This window comes from Octopus bimaculoides, chromosome 16, assembly GCF_001194135.2.
Source record: "Octopus bimaculoides isolate UCB-OBI-ISO-001 chromosome 16, ASM119413v2, whole genome shotgun sequence".
In the NCBI taxonomy this organism is placed as follows: Eukaryota; Metazoa; Mollusca; class Cephalopoda; order Octopoda; family Octopodidae; genus Octopus; species Octopus bimaculoides.
Genome location: NC_068996.1, coordinates 51,760,636 through 51,784,416, shown reverse-complemented (window position 1 = coordinate 51,784,416; position 23,781 = coordinate 51,760,636). Strand labels below are relative to the sequence as shown.

Sequence of the window (23,781 nt, the reverse complement as noted above, 5' to 3'; positions counted from 1 at the left end):
CCTTTGCTCAAGATGATATGAGTGAGAAGGTGTCGAGAAGAAAGAGCAATGACAGAAGAATCAGGGTGGATGAGTGAAGGTTGCAAGGGTGTGAAAGTGGAAACAGTGGGAGATGTAAGAGGGTGTAAATGGGAAGGGAGAATGAGGAATAGCAATAGACTTGGAAATGGATAATGGCACAAGTTGTTGAAGGATGTCAGTTGCAAGTGGCTCAATTACAACAAGCTGATGATAGAGTGTATTGGGTACTGCCTTCTTTGGTTATACTGTCAGAATAACATCAGAGAGAGATTGTTGTGGGAAAATGATTGATGAAGAGTTGAGTGTAAGAGAGATAAGTGATAGGGAGTTAAGAGAGTAAGAAAGACAGGGAGGGGGAGTTAGACTTGACAAGGAGTTATTGGGCAAAAGATCTAAACGTGTATGTGTGCATCACTAAAACTCGAGAACTACCCGACCGATTTCATTCAGATTTTACACGTGCATTACTTAGAGACCATAGAGTGTCATGGACCAAAAAATTTTCAACTTTTTGCCTAATGCGAGCCCTGGAACAGTCTCTTAGACTGTTTCGTTATTATGTGTCAAAAGTGAAACAATAACATCTTTATTGTAATGTGATATAATATTGTTTCGCTTTTATTATTTCACTTTTAATAGTTTTGTTTTTATTCTAATATGATAACACTAAGACCATCTTATTTTACACATTTGTTATTCAATTAGCAGTTAATAATTATCATAACAGTTGCAACGGTGCAAGGTATTTACAGTTACATATTAACCCTTAAATTAACATTTAATACGTGCTTAATCTATATATATATATAAAATTCTTTGTCTCTCTGTCTGTAATCACAACAAGGTACATATATGTACGTGTGTGTGTGTGTATATATATATACACACACACACACACACACACACACACACACACACACACATATATATACACACTATAGTCTCAGGCCAGCTAAACCCTTATAAGTGGATTTCGTACATGGAAACTGAGACTCGTGTGTATATTTGTTTGTATTTGTACCCCCACCATCACTTGGCAACCAATGTTGCTGTGTTTACGTCCCTGTAACTTAGCGATTTGGCAAGAGACACCGATAGAATAAGTACCAGGCTTACAAAAAATAGATCCTGGGGTCAATTGTTCGACTAAAGGCGGTGCTCCAGCATGGCCGCAGTCACATGACTGAAACAAAAGAATAAAAAACTATGCCATTTTAATCCCGGACAATGCCGGGTATGTCTGCTAGTGTATATAGATAAACGTGTGTGTGTGTGTGTGTGTGTATTAATATTGATATTAATATTCAACAGCAGCAACTGAGTGACTCATGTTGGCACTTATCACCAAACACAAAGCTCTCAGCCCTTAAGTCACTCAGTGCTTCTGCACCTCTTTCCTGTGTGTGTGCGTCTCTTTGTGTTTGTCACCACCACTGCTAAACAACTGCTGTTGGTTTGCTTATGTCCCTCTAACTTAGCAATTCAGCAAGAGACCCAATAGAATGAATACCAGGCTTAAAAAATAACTACTGGTGTCAAGTCAAGTAAAAAAAAAAATGAAAGATAAATATACTCTCATCTTGGTCTCTTGCTCAATATGTCCTTCCCACCCCCTTGTTCTGTCCTACCTTTCCTTGCCCCCCACCACCGCCCATCTATATCTTTAATCTATTCTCTCCCTCTCTTTTCTCTATTCTTTCTTCTTTCATTTCAAACTTCCTCTTCTTTTTCCGTCTATTTCTCTTTCTCTTTTTCACTCTCTCTCTTCTTTCCTCTTTCCTTTCATTTCAGATTTCCTCCTTTTTTCTCCCATCCATCTTTCTGCTTCTCTACTTCTTCCCCGTCTCCTATCACCTTTCTTTGCCCTTCCTACTATTACACTGCATTAAACAATCGCTTCTTTTATGACCCCCCCCCTGTCTCTTTATATTTTCTCCTACAGCCTCCTTATCCATCCCCCCACTTCACTGACTGCTTCATTTCCATGACTAATACCTTGCTTAGTCAACAGGCATATGCATTTATATATTTTTAAATGATTAAATTATAGTCGGATGAAAGTGGAATGTGTGTGCGCATGCATGAGTGTTGTGTGTGTGTGTGTGTGATCATCATTAAATGCCTATATTCTATGCTGGTATGGGTTGGACTGAAAATTATGGAATGCTTCACAAAATTGTGTATCATCTTTGCTCAAGGCCATGACTGTGTATGTGTGTGTGTGTGTGTGTGTGTGTATATATATATATATATATTCAAAGAACAAACAATTAGAAAATGGGCTGGGGGAGAAAAAAACAAGCGTGAGGATGTGTACAAGAAATATATTAATTTGATGCTCAGTGAGAGGAGAGAGTTGTTAATGTTTCAAGCATTGCTCTTCGTCGGAAAGAGGGAAAATCCCCAACAATCCATGTGCGGTTACATTTCAGGTGTATATGTGTGTGTGTTTGTGTGTATGCGTGCATGTGTATAGCCTTATTTCAACATCGTGTGATGGTTGTAAACAAGCAACATTGTTATACAAGCGATGTGGTTCGTTTTTGGTCTTCCATGAAAAGCATGTCTGGCCATGGGAAAATATTACTTTGCTTGAAATCTGGTAAGGTTTGGTAACAGGAAGGACATCTGGCCATAGAATATCTGTCCCAGCAAATTGTGCCTGACCTCATGTAAAGCAAGAAAAGTAGACATTAAATAATGATGATATATACACATATGTATATATAGGCATAAAATATGTCAAACGTATTCTGCATTTCTTTTAATATATACATATGTGTATGTATATATATATATATATATGTAATATGTGTGTGTGTATCTTTGTCTTGACACCATGTGGTTGCTGTAAATGAGCATCATCATCATCCTCATCATCATAGAAGAGCCTATGTTCTTCATTTCCAGTCTTCCATTAGAGAAATATTACCTTGTTCGGTTGTTCTGTGAATTAGCACCAAAATTGCTGTGCTGCTTATATCTTTTCCCCATGTGGCTTCAGGATCTCAAAAATGAAATTTTGTCAAGAGAAAAATCTGTGGAAATCCTTAAGGTACATGGGATGGCCTAAAAAATTCAATGTGTAGAACAAAAATATGCTGTAGTATTTAGCTCCATCTTAGTTACGTCTCAAGGAGATTAACGAAATATATACCAGACTGAGTTTTGATGTTGATACAGTCAGCCGAAGCCCTTGAAAGTAATGGAACCAAAATAGCTGCAGCACTTTGCCTTATATGTTTATTTGTGTGTATGCATTGAATGTATGTGTGTCTGTGTGTGTGCGTGCATGTGTGTAATATGCATATGTTAGAAAGGTCATGCTTGATATGCAGAAAAGGATAGAAAGAAATTCTATATGGCTGAACCAATGTAGATATAGAAGAGCTACAGTGGGTGACATGTAGGCTAATGGAAAAGTTAGAATTCATATGTGGCAGATGTCCAAGGTGCATTAAGAACACTCATGTAACAGATACTCGTTAATGTCAGGATGACTCCCTAGAAGTAGTTGATAGGTTCTGTTAACTGGTTGACCTAATTAGCGATGGCAGTAGATGTAATGAAAGAGAGCCTGAGTAAGAATGGGATGGAGTAAGTTCGGGGAAAACTATTTCTGGCAACAAAGGGTTTCTTTCTCAGAATCAAGGGCCAATTAATTGTATGATGATGGCTGTATATAAAAATTTAACACTGCAGCATAGCAAAGACATGGTCCTTCAATCCAGAGAAACTCTGAAGCCTGGAAAGACTGAAGTAGATAGGTATAGGCGTGGCTGTGTTGTAAGAAGTTTGCTTCCCAACCACATGGTTCCAGGTTCAGTCCCACTGCATGGACTCTTGGGCAGGGTCTTCTACTATAGCCCTGGGCTGATCAAAGCCTAGTGAATGGATTTGGTACATGGAAGCCCATCATATATATATATATATATATGTATGTATGTATACACACGCATGCATGCACATATATGTTTGTGTGTATATGTATTTGTCTGGACAGCGTCTGTCAAACCGTCCGACCTATGCCAGCATGGAAAACAGATGTGTTGATGACTTTCTACCTTTAGAACACCTTACCCTTCACTGCCCCTGGCACTATCTTTTTATTCACTGTAGTATACGACTCTTAACATGGATAGTACTGGATCCCTCCTTATTCATGACCACTCACCCACCCACATACTATCCTTATCACTCTGCCATTCTCCTCTCTTCTCTTTCTCCCTCGTCACACTGTCTTTTAAAACATGGGATCTATGACTGCCCAAGAAGCATTCACCTTCTTGACACCAAAGTAGTTGCTTTCACTGACTTTAGACATTGCTTTTCCTCTTCCCTTACTCCTCACACTACTCTTTCTCTCTCTCTCTCTCTCTCTGCTTCTTACTTCAGCTTCTCTCACCATTCCACCTTAACTCAGTTTCTGTTATCACACTCTCTTTCATTCTCCCACTTAAAGTAATTGAAGTTCTTCAGTCATTCAAGGTACAGAGTAACCTCACTGGGGCCAAGTACTCTGATAGAATGCACCTAGTTGTAAAGTGGTTGGTAAATGGCTTCCAACTACAGAAATTATGCCATAACTAAGATTTAGTCGCCCAAACTCATTTTAGAAGATTGTAAGGCTGAATAGGGACGACTCTGAGCATGACAATGCTACCAACTCATGCCTGCATGGAAAACGGATGTACAACAATAGTACAAACATTGTAGTTATGTATAAATAAGTCACATACAATATGACCAGAGAGAGTCTGTGTGTGGTTGTTCAGCCTGCTAGTAACAGCAATCTAACCTCTCTTAAATCACACCATACTGAAGGAAAAATGAGTTACATTATGCCTCTGAAAAGGAAATGATGGTCATTGTGATCATATAACCCCCATCTTTTTTTTTTTGTTTTTTTGTTTTTTTGTTCAAGTAGAAATGATGTGAAATAAAACTTAGTCGTTCATGATTCATTATTGTTAATTATTTAAACTCATTGACATTGTTTCTTTTTACAGATTACATCAATTGAAATGACTCTGACAACTGAATTTACAGATGTGCCTACTGTGACAATGTCAGCAGTAAGCAATGGTTCATCATCAACAGATGACTCCAGTATAACAATCAGTGATGAGTCAGGATCGAAAATCAAGAAGAGGGAAACATGGGGAAGAAAACTTGATTTTCTTCTCGCTTGTATTGGTTTCTCTGTTGGTTTAGGCAACGTTTGGCGTTTTCCTTTTCTTTGTTACAAAAATGGTGGGGGTGAGTATTCATAATATTTTCTCAGATTTTCTATGAAAAAATAACTCACTCGAATTTTCTTTTTTCTTCTGTTTTTTTTTTTGCCTCCCTTGAAAAACTGAAGAAATACTACACTACTCCATTTACTTTAGTCAACTTAGCTATAAGATCCTTAGGCAATACATTCCACTCTACTTGCTTTACCCATCTACACTACTTAATGCAGTCAATTCTATTTTCATTTCTTAAGCAAGGCTCAGTTTATTTACTGGATATTTATAACACTCTCTGCTCTATTTGTCCAATCAAGTTATCTGTTAATTACACACAAAACATGTAATAATGTTTTCAAATTATTCACATAGTAGTAAAAAAAAGAAATTGTCATTATTGCAATACTTTTTTCCACTTTAGATTATCTCACTGTTTTCTTGTATTTTTAAACTTAAAACATTAAATCTTTTTTAATTACTGTACGAATGTATTATTTTTAAAAATCAGAACCAAATGCTGTCATGAATCCTTTGAATATCATAATCTGTTGTTCAAAAAGCCTATTTATTGTTTATATCTAATAGAAATTAGCTAAGGCGGTGAGCTGGCAGAAACGTTAGCACGCTGGCCGAAATGCTTAGCGGTGTTTCGTCTGCTGCTACGTTCTAAGTTCAAATTCCGCCGAGGTTGACTTTGCCTTTCATCTTTTCGGGGTCGATTAAATAAGTACCAGTTACGCACTGGGGGTCAATATAATCGACTTGTCCCCTCTGTGAGTAGCCCCTTGTGGGCAGTAAAGAAATAAGAAACTAGGTGATGCCATCCAGAGATCTACATTTGTGTGGCTTAAAAATACAGGAATCTCTCATTCTATGGAAGAGATGTACTCCTAAAGATGTTGTAACATGAAATTTTTCTATGTGAAACTTTCTGTGGACTTCTTTGTTTGATGGAAATCAACTGGAAAAATAGATTTCATGTTAGATTTTCAGGAACCCATCACTTCTGTAATGTGTGGATGTTCCTATAATGACAATTAATACAGAATTAACAAATAAGATACTCAAAACTTTGCAAACACTCTAATGAGTTGGTCAAGCTAGAATAGAATAGAATGTTATTCCAAACAGAAAATGTTAACACACACATCAGAAAGTATAGATTCCTTAAAATATAACCCTTATTCAAATAGGCTGTAAATATTTATTAGTTTCTCATAAGTAACCCTATCATATCTGGAGTTAATGGAAGATGACACTGGTACATAATGTAGTTAATGATGTTCAGGATTGTGGTTGTTGAAAAGTTTGTAATGTTAAGATTTATTGAACACCAAAAATACCTTGATGCCTGAAATTTATTTTATGTGAGAGGAAATCACTTTTAAATATGTTTTGACCATAATTTGATATTTGTTGTAGGTGCTTTTCTTATTCCCTACTTGTTGGCTGTGATACTGGGTGGTGTTCCAGTTTTTTTCCTGGAAGTATCTCTGGGACAATTTATGTCTGAAGGTGGTGTTGGAGCGTGGAAAATTTGTCCATTATTTCAAGGTATATATCATCATCATTATATATATTGTCTGCTTGTGTGTTTTGCTTCATTTCCACTTAAATGTGAAAATAAATTCTCTTGTATTTTCTATGTTTACACTTTTGACCATTATTTCATTAGCTCAAAATTAATTCTTATTATCTTATTTTCAGGAATCGGCTATGCTTGCTCTATGATTGTGTTCTTCCTCGACTGTAACTATAACATCATTTTGACATGGTCCTTTTATTATCTGTTCTCATCATTTACATCTGTCCTTCCTTGGTCTTCCTGCGGCCATGAGTGGAATTCAGAAAATTGTACTGAGATTGACTTTTACCGCAACGCAAGTTTAAATGCATTGAACAGTTCATTTGGGATAGATGACATGAATTTGCTGCAGTTTAATGAAACGACTAATTACATTGAACGACCCATTACTCAACTAAGAAATTACACGAGGCCAATAGTAATGGATCCTATTACAGAATTTTGGGAGTAAGTCCTTGTGTTTATTTATTTTGGACAAAATATTAAATTTTGTTTTATTATCTTATTAGAAGGAAATAAAGAAATAAAATTTATTATAGGTAATTGTGTATGGTAAAACATATTCATTACTAATGATGAAAAGAAGATTGAGTAATGATTAAAAAAAAATTATTTGTCCATTTGATTTTCATAATTGATCTTGTTTTAGGCGCAAAGTACTGAACATATCTGATGGTGTGGAACATCCTGGAACTATTAAATGGGACCTGGCTTTGTGTTTATTGCTTGCATGGATTGTGGTTTATTTTTGTATATGGAAAGGAATAAAAAGTTCTGGCAAAGTAAGTTTAATTTTTTTTCTTTCTACTTTTAAAATATATTTATGTGTGTGTGTATATATATATATGAGTAAATTGTCACCATTTTATATTTTTAATTTCATGCATGCACGTTGTTTTTGATTTTGTCAGCTACACAGTGTAGTAGGGTCAGTTGGGCACCATCTGTGAGAAAAACACTATGACACAATCCACTCTGCCAGTGATTACGAAGGTACAGCAGTTTGGAAAACTCACTCTGATCATTCTGATAAGAAAGAACTCCTGAATTTCTTGGTGAGATCCAGGCCATGGTTGACAATGATCCCTCCAAGTCAATCAGGTCCATTGCCAGGGACATGGAAGTGTCTCAGTTTCTTATCAGGCAGGTAGTACATGAAAACATTCAGTATTCCTCATACAAGATGAGAAAGGGCCAATTTTTATCCCAAGCCATCAAGGACAGGAGGAAAGACTATGCTACAAATCTTCTGAACAAATTCAAGCATCCTCTCCAACCGAACATGCTTTGGTTTTTTTTCACACAAGAAACATTTCTGCCAGGATCAGATGATGAACACACAGAACAACCGTTGGCTTGCTGTGTACCCAAAACATTGTACCAAGAATGATAGAAATCAAACATCCAGTCAACATCATGGTGTTTGGAATGATCACTAGTTATGGTGACGTTATGCCTCCATTCATCTTCCCACATGACCTCAGACTCAACATGGAGGCCTACATCAAATGTTTAGAGGGGGTAGTGCTGCCCTAGGTGAAGTGGGTGGCTGCTGGAAGACCCTATGTCTGGCATCAGGACTCTGCACCATGCCACACAAGCAGGAGAACCCAGTCGTGGCTGTCAGACAATTTCTGTGAACACATCACCCCTAACATCTGGCCACTTACCTTCTCTGACTGCAACACCCTTGATTATTATGCGTGGGGCACAGTTGAGTGAGAGACCACCAAACTCAAAGATGAACTGAAGGCAAGGATTATGGCAGCATTCACCAACTTAAACAAGGAGCCCATCCAGAATTGCAAGAGATTCCAAAGTCATCTGAAGGCCATCGTTGAAGCCGATGGCAATTTTATTCAATAAATTTACTCTTTAGTATTTCAAGATATTTCTATGTAATTTTGGTAAATATATCTGTTAAAATGAGATGTCAATGTTATTTTCATTTTTTGCATAATTTAGACAACAATTTATTTATTCACTGCACACACACACACTTTTTAAAATTTTGATATGTGTGTTGTGCTTTGAAAATGTTATTTTACCAATAAAAATGCCTACACTGATTGTGTTTCCCTTTTTATTGTTATTAGTCAACTAAAATAAATGTATGTGTATATTTATATATATATACACATACACACACACACACACACTGGAAATAATTATAAATGATTAAACATACTAAACTTGAATCTAATGAGCCATCAACTCCAGTTATATTATTTATTCAGTGTTAATTATTCGTGTAACTTTTATTGATAGTATAATCTATTATTTATATTTCTTCTCTTTCAGGTTATGTATTTTACTGCAACTAGTCCCTACATTCTAATGCTTGTCCTTTTAATACGTGGGGTTACATTGGATGGTGCTGTTGATGGTTTAAAGTATTATTTAATTCCTGATTGGAGCAAACTTTTAAATAGACAGGTAAATTAGCTATTTTAACTGCCAACTATTCACTTATAACAGTTGTTTATGGATTTTTAATTTTGTGTTATGTAACAAAAATGAAAAATATAATCTATATAGAACATTTGTTTCTTTTTCAGGTGTGGGTCGATGCTGGTACTCAAATTTTTTTCTCTTATTCTATAAGTTTGGGTACATTGACCGCTCTTGGAAGTTATAACAAATTTCATCATAATTCATATAAGTAAGTATTAAAATTCTAATTTAGTTGCATCTGTTACTAAACTAAAGTGAAAAAAGAAACTATGTCCTTTTATGTTTAAGGCACATTATCAAAGTTAGTAGAAATATTTGTCAAAAAATTTTGACAATTGGAGCGAAAATATCCTTTTCATAGATAACTTTATATGCTTATATTTTCTGCCCTGAAAACCAAATAGCACCCAAATTAACAAAAATTCATTCAGTTTTGTGATGATTTTTATAAACTAAGTTTACTAATCAAGGCAAAGTCCTAGCATGGCTGTAGTCCAATAACTGAAATAAGTAAAACGGTGAAAGAAGGACAATCAGTACAAATAGATGTTTGAAAAATAATTTACAGTAAGTAAATAGTCATGCACATTAACAGTTAAATATAAATAAGAATGATGAATAGTTGTGTAGATTATCTTGGTAATGATTTCTGATATATTATTTAAAGTATTGGGTCGTTCCATAAATAATGTGGGTTTTTTTATACTTCTTTTATTTTTCAAAATTAAAGCAAAGTTCTTTTTTAATCTAAAATATACTCTCTTTCATCTTCTACAATGCTCTTCCGTCTATGTGACAGGCTTGCAAGGCCCCTTTCCAAAATTCACTTGTCTATGATGAAAAATAATCCTTCAGTACTCGTCTACAGAACTCATATTTTTCCCGTCCAAATGATTTGGGAGACAGTGGAATAAATGATAATCAGATAAGGCAATGTCTGGCGAACATGGTGGTGGGTGGGGCATCATTTCCCATTCAAACTGTTTCAACTTTTTGAATGTCGTCCTTGCTGTATATGGCCATGTATTATCCTGATGGAAGAACACCTCATCTTGTAAAAAAAATGGTCATTTTCCTTCTAGCCACTCAAGCTGTTCGGAGTAGATCTCCTTTGTTATCACTTGGTTTGGGTCTGAAAGTTCAAAGTGGACTAAACGTTTCATATCCCACCAAACAGATAATAACACCTTACATAGGTGAAGACCTTCTTTAGCCTGGGGTGCCAGTGTTTTTCCTTTCCCTACCCACTGTCTTTGGCACTTGAGATTTTTATAAAGAACCCATTTCTCGTCACCAGTCACTATTCAGTGCAAAAAGGGTTCATTCATGGGACATGACAGCAAAGAAGAGCACACATTCACTCTCTGCATGTGATTAGATTTGGAATGTTGGTGAGGACCCAAATTGCTGACTTTTCCAGTGGCACACAGGTGTCAATGGATGGTTGAATGGTTGAACTTCTCTGCTAGTGCCTCAACAGTTACAATGGATTTTGTTCCAACAGGGTTTGCAAGATGTCCTCATCAAACTCAACAGATCTTCCAGGACGAAGCTCATCTTCTAGGCTCTAGTTTCTGGATCAGAATTTCTAGAACCACTGTTGACACTGGCTTACACTTGTCTGATCCCCATATACTGCGTTGTTGCCTTTATTGAACTCATAAAGCAAAATATGCTGAATATGCTCCTTTGTCGCTTCCATTACAGCTTTGAAAAAATAACTTGAAAATTGAACTGCACTCTTCAAAACTTGCACTAAGAATAAGTTTATGGTACTACCTGTTTTTTATAGCAAGTTGATGCAGGTGGTTTATCTCATCCCCCTCTAACTTAGTTCATGCAATTGAAAAAATCACATTATTTATGGAATGACCCAATAATTTGTAAGGCCATTATTTCATGAGAAAATGAAAGCAATTGTTTAAGAAGGGTTTCAGTACAATCCTACAAATGACCCCTACCTTGAATTTAGATTTGAATGTTTAAAGTGTTACTGCTAGAACAACATTCATCACTGATCTGTTATATTGACTCACAATTTAAATATTGGAAATGTCCTACGTTCCAAAACCTCCCACAGAAATAGTTAAATTCTGGGGGAAAAAAATATAAATAAATCAAATTCAAGATCAAAATCAAAATGGAAATTGTAGTTGTGACCGATGCCAGTGCCACCTGACTGGCACCTGTGCTAGTTGTATGAAATAAGCACCATTCAAACATGGGTCGATGCCTGTGCCAGTGGCATGTAGAAAGCACCATTTAAGCGTGGTCGATGCCAGTGGCACGTAAAAGACACCCACTCGGAGTGGTTGGCGTTAGGAAGGGCATTCAGCTGTAGAAACTTTGCCAGATCAGATTGGAGCCTGATGCAGCCTTCTGGCTTTCCAGTCCTCCATCAAACCATCCAGCCCATGCCAACATGGAAAACAGATGTTAAACAACAATGATGATGATCGGCCACAGAAACCCAGATATACTGAGGATTCTGCAGTATAAATTTACATATATTAGCCAGAAAAATCCACGATGTACTGAGTGTGTGATAGGTGAACCATGATGTACTGAGTGGGCAATAGGTGAGTCACGATGTAGTGAGGGATTACTGTATATTATTTCTTTGTTCTTGAGTCAACGATCAGTGGAAGTATTGTTCAGTCAAACATTATTTCTTGGAAGTCATTGATCATCAGTTTCCATATGCTTTTTCTTTTTTTCTTCCCCGTCTCTATTTGAACTATTTCAATAGATTCAGTGTACTTTGCAAAGCAGAGATCCTCTAACCTTGCAATGTAGCTAAATTTAAAAAGTCTCATAAATTTCTACATTATTTTTATATCTGAAATCTATTCTCATATGGAATCATACTTTTTTAAGCAGCGATATTTATTTTGATTTTAATGTTTACTGTTAAAGCCAAGTTGGTCCCCACCCCACATCAAATTGAAATCTTCTATTCACACTGATGCATTATAGCAACTTTCCTTTGTTCCTTAAATCGATGATCATTAGAAGTATTGTTCAATCAGCCAGCATTTCTTGGAAATTATAGATCATCTGTACATATTAGGAAAAACAGAATCTCTTTGCACTGCTCAGTGGAAATTAGTGTTCTATTATAATCAATCTTTTCATTTAGATGTCTTCTAATATTTATGAACTCGGTTCTTATGTGTAGTTTCTCATAAAATTTGTTTATAGATTTCTTTCTTTTTTGAACAAATTCTAGTTGTTGGAATTTTTTTTTTTTTTTAAACTCCTAATGATGAAAGTCGTATTGTTAATAATGCAAATATTTTCTTTCATTCAGGGACAGTATACTGTTTGCTATAGCTAACACTTTTACCAGTTTTCTTGCTGGATTTGTCATTTTCTCTGTGCTTGGTTTTATGGCTAAAAGACAAGGTTTAACAATTGATGAAGTAGCTGAATCAGGTAAGACGAGTTTTTCAGAATCTTAAGATTAATTATTGTGTTAGAAAATTAAAACATACTTACTTTTCCTCAAGATCATTTTCATTTTATTATTTTTCAACATTTTTACATAACTTTTTTTCTATTTTGACATGAAAATATTGAGGTAAACATTTTATATTGAATAATTTATCCTCTTTTTTTTTTAAGGTCCGGGTCTTGCATTTATTGCTTACCCAGAAGCTGTTTCACAAATGCCAGTCGCTCCATTATGGTCTATAGTATTTTTTGTAATGATCATTTTGCTTGGATTAGACAGCCAGGTGAGACAACAGTTTTCTAGACTTTATTAATCAATTACTCATATAAACAAATGCAGATGAGGGCCTTTTATTTTTGTGTATATTTGTATTAAGACATTTTAAAATAATGGATTCTTTAAAAATCTATTTTTGTTTAATTTTTTTCCTTTGTATGCTTATGTATCTTCATGTATTTCTGTGTTTCAATAGACATGTGTGTGTGTGTGTGTATGTACACACACACACACATGAAGCCTATATATGGTAAAAATAATATTGAATAGTTCAGTAATGAACTGTATGCATATCACATTGAATTGTACAAAATTCACACTGAGATACTGTCAAATAAAACTTATCAAATTGCACAAGTAACACAAACAAAGGCTTTGTTCAAAGTGTAAGGGTAAGGAGTGTAAACTGAAGAGAGGTAGTTGATCAAAACACCTGGCTAACTTATATTTTCTGTAAGCTAAGTATTATGTTTCTAAGTGTGTGATGTGTAATATATATATCATACACAAATATGCTAGAATTTATGAATTTTCTTAAACACATGCACACATCTATAATATATACATTGTCCAACCTATGCCAGCATGGACAGAAAACAATTATTTATGTGTGTGTGTGTGTACAGGATCACACACACAATATGACCATAATGCAAAATTAATTTTTCCCAGATTTTCATGTTACAATAAAATATTTCCTGTGGATATTTTTTTTAAAAAACCCCAAAAACTGAAGCATCACAACTACTTTTGTGCATGAAAATAATTTCTAAATTTACACAGTACAGTACATATACATAAAAGTATTTGAAAAGAAACACTTACATGACACTGTTGTTTTGACATACAACATATGTAACTACAGACATTGCTATAATGCTGGTATTATTATTGTTGTTACTAGTTACTTATTCAAAAGTTGGTGGGTTGGTACCATTCGTCTTATTAGTTTTGGCATTGGTGATGAAGGTGGTCATATTGTTATTATAAGTTGTATTGTTGTTTTTTAGTCTTAAGAAACCCTAACTCTTTTCGACCTAAATTCAAAGACATTTCATCTTTTAGAATATACTAGGGTACCACATTATCCCATGGGGTTTTTTAAATTATTATTCTAGATGGAGTTGCTACTCTTGTTCATATTGTTGTTGTTGGTGGGTTAAAAATAGCAGTGGTTGTTGTATTGGTTGAGTTGGTGCTGATGATAATGATAGTGGTGAAGATGGACATATATATATATATATACACACACATTGAGAGAGGAGGAGGAGAGCGAGATGCACATGTGTGTGTGCGTTATATATATATTACAAACACACATACACTCATACATATATGAGGATTGTCTGAAAGTAATGTGATAGAGGGCATAGCATTTTTTATTATTATTGAATGATATTGGTCATTCAAATTTCACAAGTCGATGGAATACCTCTTCTGCTACACAAAAGTACTACTCAACATAGTCTTCATTGCATTTGTACCAACTTTTGAATTCCTTTTGAAAAAAATTGAGGTTTATTCTGTTTTAGCCACTTTTTCACAACCACTTTCATCTCAACTGCATCATCCCAAAGTTGTTCTCCAAGTTCCATGGCTTTCTACAATATATCCATGTTAAGTAAGATATACAGATTGCTATTCTGAACTAATTCTGTTTTTGTCGTTAATAATGAATTTTTACCCAACCTGCCAGCTAATTGAAACATGTTAATCATTGTTTTTATATATCAGTAAAGAGTAAATTTGTCAAAACATTCTGTTTCTCATGAATGCTTGCTGCTGCTGATATGCAAATATGCAGAAATCTAGGTTTAGCAGTTCTTCTGCCAGTGTTATCAATATACTTCAGTGCTTTTCAGTACAATATGTCTATATGAGAGGCTTTCCTGGGATAAAAACTGAAGTTGTGTGGTTTTCTACAGTATATTCATGTTAAAGTAAGATATGCAGAATGCTATGTGTATACATGTATATATATAACACACGCATACACACATATCCATGCTTCCCATACACACTAACATATTGTTCATGTTTATGATCATGTACATGCTCAAAATTTATTTAGAAATGCAAATGATAAATTTTTTGTTTTCATCCAATACCATTAGCTACACAGTCTCTGGGAGGTTTTTTAGCTATGGTTGGTGGATGACTAATTTGTATGATATCTGGATTATTTATTTGTTTTAAGGAATATAAAAATATTTAATTCTTATCTAAAATAATGAAGTTCTTTCCTCTATGCATTTTTATTCATTTAATTGACAGCTAATCACTTGAGGACTAGGGAGAGACCAAAGTGAGTTGTAAGGAGGTAGAGTTTGTTGTTCACTTTGTTGTTTATTGTTTCTATGTATTGTTTCAAAGTTGTTTTACTTAGATATCAACTAAACATTATATTAATCATATTGAGTTCTTTTACCAATGTTAACCATGTTATTATATGAAGTGAAACTAATCGTTTCTTTATTTTATGTGTTTAAAGTGGTCATTAAAAAACATGTACAATTATTTCATTCCAGTTTGTTGGTGTCGAAGGGTTTATTACGACTGTAGTTGATCGTTGGCCCCAACATTTAAGACGTGGCTATCGCCGAGAGATTTTAATCGGATTTGTTTGTCTTCTGGCATTTGCAGTTGGCTTAACTATGGTTACTAATGTAAGTAATAGAATAACATTCTTTAAATTTTTTATACATTGTTTTGAAAAGTTGAAAAGAAAATTATAAATGATCAACAAAATGTATTCTTAATATACTAATTAAAAAAGAATTTGTTTCTTCAACAGCTTATTTAAAAGCATTTTCAAGATTGATGCAATTAAATTACAAAACTTAATTATATTGTAAGAATTATAAAGTAACAATTTTAAAATTAAAAAATGCCAGTTTGTATGTATCTAATTGAACAGCATATTTTCAATCAACCTGGGAAATAAGCTAGTTATCATGCAATTAGTTATCTTACATTATAATGTATCAATGTAGAACTGAACATTTTTGTATCAGTTTTAGGTTTTTGTTCCACTGAGTGAAATATTCTGAAGCTGTAAGATTATTTTCTCTTTATAACAGAATTTGACTTACCAACTTAATTAGATGTCTCATCTCTTAAATTGTTAATGAATCAGACTAATTCCACCTTTATTTCAATGAAATAAACCAAAGATAGTCCTAAAACTTTCGTTTCAAATGAGAAATCAGATAGAATAATAATTTTACTAATTTGCTATTTTGAATATTCTGATAATTCTAATTACCATCAATATATTATGAAACATTTAAAGAATGCATTTAACTCAGTAAATCATATTGTGAAAACAACCACTGATGTATATTGAAATATATTTTACTTTCATTTCATATCTTCACAAGTAATGGTTCTTAATATATGATTTTAAGAACCATTATTACTTATATAACTAACTTCTATCACAAATACCCTCAAATTTAGCAGTTTTCACTATTATACTCTAACATCTAGAAACAATAACATGCTTTGAAGTTAAAAATAAATTTACTTAAAAAAAGCAATTACTTATGAGAATCAACACCATTCCAAATAAGAGGTACTTTTTATAGAATAACTAATTAAGTGTCTTTTGCCATTATAGCTACTTTTCCCTTTTAGTAAAATATTATTATCATAAAAATAGTTTGTAAATTCAATTAAACTATACTCAAGATTTAGTTGCAATCAATTCAATTATGCCAATACAGTATTATGTTTTGTAACCAAATGAGTATGTATAAAAAAAATACAAAACTCATTACAAAAATATATTTCTTTCTTGTATTTATAAGAATAATACTTAAATATACTATTTCATTGAAGCAAAAAAATAATGGATGCTTAGACAATTGAAGAAAAAACAGAAACAACTCTTGTGATACACAAGAGTTGAACTGTTAAATTGGACCTTAAACCATTTTATGTATAAAAATTGAAAAGAAAGTCAAGAAAAATAATTTCTTATTAAAATTTGGATTCTTGACTCATCAGAAAGAAAATTCAAATAATGGCAGATGTTGTTTTCAATCTGACCATAACAAAAGAAAAACCCTCTCACCCTCTCAAATGTCTTAGGATGTTTGACAATTGAACCTGATTCGTAAAACGTTTTAAAGTATTTCAGCAACATTTTGTAAACTGCCAGCAGACATATTGAAAATGAAATGCCAGGTTTTTTTGTTTTTTCTTTCTAAACCTGACATCGAGAAAATGTCTCATGAACTTTTATGTAAATTGATCATTACTTCATTGATCTTTACCTCATTTTTAAAGCTACTGAATGGAATCCTTGTTGGTGGTTTAACAGTTTGTGCATTAATTTAGAGAGAGGGGGGCTGCTTGATGCCCCCTCAGGAATACAAAAGACTCAAGGAGGGATACAAAGAAGGATTAGAGTAGCTTCATGCAATGTATATTTTAACCTTTTGTAAGTTACATATTGGCACAAAATAGACTTGGGGATGGTGTTGGGAGAAGGAGAGAGAATTTATCCAACACATTCATTTGTAATTATAGAAATGAATAATAGACACTGAAACGGACATAAATGATTTGGTCCTGAAAAGTGTTCAGAGCTGTAAAATTATTTAGCCCTGATAAAGGAAGGAATTTTTGACCAATTTGCTTTGGGCTGGAGATGCTATTTGGACAGCTGATAGAAAAAACTACTTATAATCCTTAGACCAAATGAAACATTTTGGAGATTTCCATTATAGAATTTTTAGAGAATGATATTGCATTAAGATAGTTTCAGAAAGATTGAAGTGGCTAAAGATTATGCTACCAAGTTCTAGTTGTAAGATTTGGGTGAACGGGTAGAAACTTCCTTACAATTGCTTGGGGCTTTCTTTTCTTTTTTTTTTTTCTTGCCTTAGAATACATAACTTTTAAAAATAATATTTAGAGCTTGAAGGTGTGACGCCTGTGTCCACATCACAGTAGCACAACTAATAGCAAATGTTTCAAGGAACTTTTAACCAGTTCCAGAATCAAATGAGAGTATTGTATTTCGAAATGGTGTTACCTTTAGTATGTGATAATTGTGGAATATAGCTTAAACAATCATTTTAAAATTTATTCAAGGACTGTGCTGGTAACAGAAATATTGGTTTATAATTTGTTAATTTTAACTAGTAGCAGAATACTTTAAATTTGTAGACAGCTAGGGCAAGATATCTCAATTTGTTTAGTTAATTATTCTAAAATGAATTCATGCAAACTGTATAAGTATAGACTGGGACAGCCACTGAATGCCACACAAAAAAAAAAACCACACAAAGAAATACTGCATGACAAAATGTACAGAATGGTGCATGTACTTTTGAGTCACTCTCCTATCAAATGTTCAGTGGGCTACCTCCATGTTACAGGTATTCTCAAACAGGGCAGCAGAAGCAACTCATTAGCAACAAATGAAAAAAATACATATTTATATGAATGCCAGTTGCAATTTTTTTCTCTTTTTTTCTTATACAAATATGTTCAAATATTTAATCATTTTCACTGAGGAAATGAAATTGCATTTACAGTATTGAGTTGGATGTACTTTCTGTCTCATTAATTTTTTCCTAATGTTATCAGTTATAGATAGAAACTGTTAATTAGAAGCAGATATTGCAAAATTAATGTGAAAAATCAATAAAGTTGAGTAGTTATAGAGAATCTAACTATTTCAACTCTATGTGGATGAAAAAAGTTGGAAAAAAAGAAACTAATATGGGAAGATAAGCATACTCTGTTGCTAAATATAGAAAAAATGTTTAAGTTATTGATGGTCTATTAAAGAGAGCATCAGTAATCTTTTGGAAAATACTTGGCAGTTATTTAGATCTATTTCTACCAAGATTTAAATTTTTGTAAGTCTTCATCATTTCTGAACAGAAATTGCTAAGTAATTAACTGTTTGAATAATAGTATTTAAATAATGAAGAATCTTATCATATTCGGATATTTAAAGTTCTCATGGCATGTAAACATCTTGCACTTAGTTTATCAATGTGATAACCAATAATTTAGTGGGTCATAAAAATACTACTTTTTCAAGTCCATCAATATCTGTTCAGAAAAGTTATAACATGGATAGTTTTCAAAACTATATCATTGTCAATGATGGCTGAGTCAAACTTTAAATTAAGAAAGCTGTCGTCTTGAAACAAAAATTCCATCATTGGTATGTTCTTTTCTTAGTATTACTAGTTTGTTTTTCTATCTGCTACATTTGAAGTATATCAAATATGCTCCAAACATTCTACATGTGTAATGATATAAACTTCAGCAAGTTGATGCTCAAAGCAGTTCACCCTTTCATTCTTCTCCATGATATGATATAAAACATTTCCCTCTGATCATTTGAGGGTACCAGGCAACCAATATTTCTAATTTGATTTTTCCAGTGATTTGTGCCAAGGCTTATATATTGATATATTGAATTTTTTTTGTGTAGATTTTAACAAATCACCAATCACATGATATTGGTTCAATATATCTTACAATGAATGATCACTTATAAAGGACTTTGTGTGAGTGTGTGTTTGTATGTATGTATGTATGTATGTATGTATATATATATATATATATATATTTATATATTGATTTCAAATTTTGGCACAAAGCCAGCAATTTCAGAGAAGGGGCTAAGTCATTTGCATTGCCCCCAGTGCTCAACTGGTATATATTCTATCAACCCCAGAAGGATGAAAGGCAAAGTTGACCTCAGCAGAATTTGAACTCAGAACATAGAGACAGATGAAATGTTATCAAGCATTTTGTCTGGCATATTAGCGATTCTGCCAGCTCACAGCCTTATATATATTTATATAGTAAGTGACACACCTAAGGAGCCCTTAGATTCAGGACTCTGAGTTATTATACAGCAACTCAATAATTATTGCATGCAGTAAATATACCCAAGATTGCAAAAGCTGTAGAAATGCAGCAATTATTGAGTTGCTGTACAGTAACTCAGAATCCTGAATGGAAGTGCTCCATACCTGTGTCATGTGATACATTTATTCCTCTATTTCCAACGATATTGAGGTCTAATTCTTTTGTTGTTACACATGGTTTGGTGATACACACACATACACAGGCACACATACAAACACTCATACACATATATGTTTATACTTCTATGTATAATTTTATATATTGAAGGATGATAGCTCTGGTGAATATCAGTATAGTTTCTGTGGTAAATTGTGTTTCTGTATCTGTATAAGCCTCTGATCTCAATCCCTTGTGACAAATAATCTACAAAAGTTTTTGTTGTCTTGTAATATAACAGCAAATTCTTGTAATGAAATCATAAATTGTAATTAAATACAATAGTTTTAAATTTTGATAAACTTAAGAATTGTGGAAAGTGAAATATGTGTTGTACCAAATAGGGTGTACTTTAGGCAATATTTCTAAATTATTCAAATTGAATAATTTTATAAACTTTGGAGGGAACATGGAATAGTTCTTTTTAGGAACAGTGGTTCTCAAAGTATGTAAAGCTATCAATAATGGTTTCAAACCCAGAAGAGCCTTTTCAACTCAATATTTACATGGCTTTGTGACAAAATTTAAAACTATTATTTATAGCCTTATTTACTTCAAGATCAACTGTTCCAAAAAAGAATTATTTAAATATACTTTAAAGAAAAGTACCTTCAAAATCCAAACTTTTAGTATAAATCTTAAAAACTTTCATTTGTATTTATTTAGTAAGTAGCTTAATCTGAGTTCATGTGTTGAAACTGCAACAATTAAATTGTAGATGTTTTAGCCTTTTCAAGAATACAAAAATTGTTATATTTTGTATATTTCTAAAGGTGTCAAAAGTTCATCTGTTACCTTGTCACTGGCACAGTTAGTTCCACTGCAATTGTATATCAATTAACAAGTTTTCACAAACTTGTTTTTTATTTCATTTTATCTATAATTTTTCGTATTTGCTTTTTGGTTTTTAGTTTCTTAAAATAAAAAATGATATAAGGATAACCTTTTTTTAAATCACATTTCTCTGATTTATTCTTGGTTTTGTGCAGGCATAGGAGAAAGAAGATGAATTTGGAGTAATTATCAGAGTATTGGTACATTTGATTCATATTGAACCAATTCATTTTAGAGAGTATTTTCATTTCATATTCTAGTATTGCATTGTTTCACTTATTTGCCTCCAGTGGTGATATAACATATTTCTTGTCATCGTATTATTTCTTGACTTCCTATAATATGTCTACAGTCACTTTCTTATTAATTTCATAATAGTTATTTAAGCAGCATACAAAGAAAAGAGTTCCTGCTGTGACCATCTTGCCTTGATTTAGATATAGTATAACTAGGACTACATTATTCAATGTGTCCTTGGGTATACATTATTTTAGTATTACAGGGTGTGATTAGAAAGAGTTGTTTGCTATTTCTAATGAGTTGGGTAGGCACGTACAAGCTTTCTCATTGGTTTGACATAAATCTTATATATTTGGTCAATCCAAATTTGATGTGAATGATTTTCATCAAATGTTTTGTTTTTACCTATATATCAGTAGAATTTTTATGAATATAATACCTCTAGATACTGAAGGTTGTAAGAGCATTAGTTGTGGTTGTTCTTGAGAAAATATAGTGTTGCAGATGTCTTTTGTTTTGGTGGCAATTTTATGAAAAGTGTTTTCAAGTCTTTTTTTAGGTAAGAGGAGTCTAAGTTGTATGTGAATGATGCTTGTGTGGAATAATATTCAGGATACATGACAAAACTCAAACTAAAAAGCAAAGTTAATAGCAGCAAGATATCAGCTTAGACTGCAAGAAGTACACATATTCATAGAACTATTTCTGACATATTTTATCCATTTTGGTTTTCCTGAGGGTACAGCTAAATCCACCACTCTCCATAAAGAACATATTTTCTGCAACTTTTGTCAAACACTTCTACACATGGCATATCCAGCAAAGCATGTTCATCTCATTTCTTTCAATTCTTCATATGTCTTTCATGCAGCAATGCACTTAACACACAAGCATTGTATAGTCTGCCCTTCACTTTGATGGAGAAATCCTTTCTTGCCAGTAGAGTTAAGAGATCCTTGAACTTTTTCCAACCCTCTAGCTACCACACTTTCCGAATACCTACTGTAATTGCTAATAAGGTTACCGAAATAACAAAAGTTATAACCATTTCCAGGGAGCCATTTGGATATTTAAAGGAATTCTGCAGTTTCTTGATGAAAAAACTGCACAGAAAATTTGTTTCTAATGATCAGATGTTTTTTGCTGTACATTAGCTCGCTCCCTTCATTAAATAGATATTACCTGTACAGGTGCATGGTGTCCAAGGTGTCGGATGTTGAAGTAATCAAAGACCAACTTCAGACGAAGTGTTTTGCTCAAGACAGGAGAACAGCAAGTGTGGGTGGGTAGATGCTGTGTGTGTGGGTGAGTGGAAGATGGGTAGAGATAGGGAATGGATGAAACGATATGTTGTTGTTGGCACTCCGTCACTTACGACGTTGAGGGTTCCAGTTGATCCGATCAACAGAACAGCCTGCTCGTGAAATTAACATGCAAGTGACTGAGCACTCCACAGACACGTGTACCCTTAACGTAGTTCTCGGGGAGATTCAGCGTGACACAGAGTGACAAGGCTGACCCTTTGAATTACAGGCACAACAGAAAGAGGAAGTAAGACTGAAACAGTACAGCAAGGTTTGCCACCACCCCCTGCTGGAGCCTCGTGGAGCTTTAGGTGTTTTCGCTCAATAAACATTCACAACGCCCGGTCTGGGAATCGAAACCGCGATCCTATGACCGTGAGTCCACTGCCCTAACCACTGGGCCATTGCGCCTCCACAGATGAAACGATAAATATTACAGAAAAACAAGTGTTGAGGGATGGTAAAATAGAGAGGTAAGGAAGAGTAGTTGAAAGCTGTAGAAATTTTGTAAGGTAGAAGAAATGACTAACAGTGAAGAAAAGAGAGTGGGACAGTAAAGAGCAGCAGAGTAGTAATAGAAAGAACGCGCACACACACACACACATAATACCATTAGGAGACAAACTGTGTGTATATGTCTATTACTATACTATGTGAGTGTGTATAAATATATATATATATATACACACACACACACGTGTAAATATCATCATTTTAACACCTGCTTTTTTATGCTTGCATGGGTCAGACAGAATTCACTGAGGTGGATTTTTTTATAGTTGGGTGTTGTTTCTCTTGTCAACCTTCACCTGTTTCTGCCATGTGTTAATCTGTTTATGTTAACAAAGGTTGTGCAGTGTGTGTGAAGACTACAAGCAAAGGACATCTGTCCATATTTGACATCAAGGCTGTTGTTTGCAGTCAATGAACATATGCAAACTCACAGAAAAACACGCACAGATGACAAACTTCTAAGTTTCATCAGTTTGTGCCGACCAATTTCACTCAAAAGATGAAGATATTAGTTGATCTGCAACTATAGTAAGAATATTAGCCAACAACTTTCACACAATGGTACCGAATCTGTAACTTCAGGATTCTAAAAGTGAACTTGTTAACCACACATTCATGCCTGCTCATATATGTGTTGGTATGTAGATAGATATTTTGGAGACATATTTGCATAGCAAGTGTTTTAATCTGAAATCATGTTGAAACTAAAGCAATTGCAGCATGAAATACCGTTGTAATTTGGTGTCAAATTTTCCTTCACTTGAAACTGTGACCTCTTCACTGACAAGATTTTTTTTTTTTTTTTTTTTT

At 33.8% G+C, this 23,781-nt stretch overlaps 1 protein-coding gene across 2 annotated transcripts in view; it reads left to right on the top strand.

Moving 5' to 3' along the window:
• LOC106876957 (sodium- and chloride-dependent taurine transporter) overlaps nt 1–23,781 on the top strand; it is an 87,888-nt gene that overhangs the window by 41,516 nt on the left and 22,591 nt on the right. For both annotated transcript variants that reach the window (XM_014925737.2, XM_014925729.2), the window contains exons 2-10: nt 5,031–5,280; nt 6,675–6,806; nt 6,960–7,284; nt 7,487–7,619; nt 9,139–9,273; nt 9,396–9,499; nt 12,602–12,726; nt 12,916–13,028; nt 15,550–15,687. In XM_014925737.2, the coding sequence (XP_014781223.1) occupies nt 5,046–5,280; nt 6,675–6,806; nt 6,960–7,284; nt 7,487–7,619; nt 9,139–9,273; nt 9,396–9,499; nt 12,602–12,726; nt 12,916–13,028; nt 15,550–15,687 (1,440 nt within the window). In that variant the 5' untranslated portion in view covers nt 5,031–5,045. The remainder of the gene's footprint in view (nt 1–5,030; nt 5,281–6,674; nt 6,807–6,959; nt 7,285–7,486; nt 7,620–9,138; nt 9,274–9,395; nt 9,500–12,601; nt 12,727–12,915; nt 13,029–15,549; nt 15,688–23,781) is intronic.